The following is a 2101-nucleotide window of genomic DNA, read 5'->3' as shown; positions in this document are numbered from 1 at the left end:
ATATCTATATACATCACTGGGATGCAGCCCGACACTACTGCCTAATCATTATATTGACATATTGCTATATATACATCACTGGTATGCGGCCATCACTACTGCCTCATCATTATATTGACATATTGATATATATACATCACTGGGATGCAGCCCATCACTACTGCCTACTCATTATATTGATATATATACATCACTGGTATGCGGCCATCACTACTGCCTAATCATTTTATTGACATATTGATATATTTACATCACAGGGATGCAATGAACATCGCTACCTGTTGTCATCTCTGTACAGTTGGGTACAGGAGAGGCAGGAGATTCAATCACACAGCTGTCTTGTACTACACACGGCCCTATGTGCACCTCTATAATGTGCATATATCATCCCGGTGAGAAATCTGGAGTCTGGTCTCTTAAAGGGAGATTACAAAGGAAATAGTCACTAACGGATTGCAGTGGATGAGCAGAGATTGATAAACTTAAAAAAAGTTTTTTGACATTGCTGATAGGAAGCACGTTTGATAACCATACACTATGAACAATGTGGTTATATGAAGGATTACTGTATGAACACTGAAATATTTGCTGTGGAGCATGTTGTGATCTATTTCATTGTGAGTGCACACGCTTGCTGTTATTTATTGTTTAATTTCCTTTACAGCGTTGCACTATGAAATATTTTTATCTTTTTTTAATGCACGTTTGGAGTCACGCTTGAGTGAAGATGCATTGGGAGGACACGGATTAATCACAACCTGAAGGACCATATTTAATTAAACACATTTGACCTATGATATTATGTAGGTAGAACTAGAAGGTGAGCAGGGAGTGTGTTCAAAGGAAAAGCATTTTGTTGAAAGCTGATGTCAGCACTTTTATTAGGACTTTTTTTCACTACTTTACAGTTTATATCTTGTGGACTGATGTTTATTATTTGAGCTTTATTATTTTACATTTTCTGGTTCTTCATTGAATTTATTATATATCTATTTAAGTGAGAGTACACTTGGTGAGTGGTTGCAGCAATCTCCCTACACATTTAGCACTACTAATGCTTGTTATTGTATAGCATTGCACGAGTGTCAGTGATCATATTATTTATTCATTATATTCGTCTCCCCCAAAGTTTTTTCATTGCATTTTTCATTTCTTCATTCCTCAAGGTGTAGATAACAGGATTCAGCATGGGTGCTATGATAGTATAGAACACCATCACAACTTCATCAGCTTCAAAACTTTTTGATGGTCTCATGTAAATGAAAACACAAGGCCCAAAGAAAAAGGTCACCACTGTAAGATGTGAGATACAGGTTGAAAAAGCTTTTCTTCTCCCTTCAACTGTTTTTATTTTGAAGATAGCTTTGCCAATTCCGATATAGGATATTAAAACAGATAAAAAGCAGCCCAATGAAACAATGCCACTGTTGGCAACTATCATGGCATCAATCATGGTGGTGTCAGTACATGCCAGCCTGATTAAAGGAGGGATGTCACAAAAAAAGCTTTTGATTGTATTAGGACCACAAAATGGCAGTCCCATAGTTAGTGTTGTCTGAATGTTGGAATGAACAAAGCTAATAGCCCAGGTTGCTGCAACCATCCACAGACAAAGCTGTTTGTTCATAATGACGGAGTACTGTAAAGGCTTGCAAATTGCTACATAGCGATCATATGCCATAGCTGTAAAAATAAAACATTCTGCACAGGCAAAGAAGTGAAAGAAGTAGAGCTGTGTGATACAGCCACTAAATGAAATGGTTTTCCTGGCAGATAGGAAATCCACCAACATCTTGGGTACAGTTACAGTCGAGTAGCAGAGGTCAATGAAAGAGAGTTTACCTAGGAAGAAGTACATTGGGTTATGAAGGCGATAGTCTTTCTTGATGGTCAGCATGATCAATATGTTCCCACTCAGGAGAAGGGTGTATAATAAAAGGAATATTGAGAATACAAAGTATTGAACATACGAAGAGAAATTAAACATAACAAAAACAAATTCTGTCACTTCTGTGGCATTTTGGGTCTTCACTGCAGTGCCAAAAGCTTGGGGGTCATGTGAGTGTATTTGATTAGTTGACATATTACCTTGTGCGGACAT

The 2101-nt window shown here is 37.5% G+C and overlaps 1 protein-coding gene across 1 annotated transcript; it reads right to left on the bottom strand.

The window, feature by feature from the left end:
- Positions 1-1099: 1099 nt before the first annotated feature.
- LOC149454859 (olfactory receptor 4E2-like) lies at positions 1100-2101 on the bottom strand. Its single transcript, XM_089686953.1, has one exon. The coding sequence runs from the start codon at positions 2099-2101 to the stop codon at positions 1109-1111; it is 993 nt and encodes a 330-aa protein (XP_089543079.1). The 3' UTR covers positions 1100-1108.

The sequence above is a fragment of the Staurois parvus genome, unplaced genomic scaffold (genome assembly GCF_062004578.1).
Source record: "Staurois parvus isolate SC_StPar_1 unplaced genomic scaffold, SC_StPar_1.0 ptg000415l, whole genome shotgun sequence".
Taxonomy (NCBI): domain Eukaryota; kingdom Metazoa; phylum Chordata; class Amphibia; order Anura; family Ranidae; genus Staurois; species Staurois parvus.
This window is presented reverse-complemented; position numbering and strand designations above follow the sequence as displayed.

What these genes read in the sequence shown, in the direction of transcription:
- LOC149454859 (XM_089686953.1), bottom strand. Translation starts at nt 2,101, where the DNA reads ATGTCCGCACAAGGTAATATGTCAACTAATCAAATACACTCACATGAC.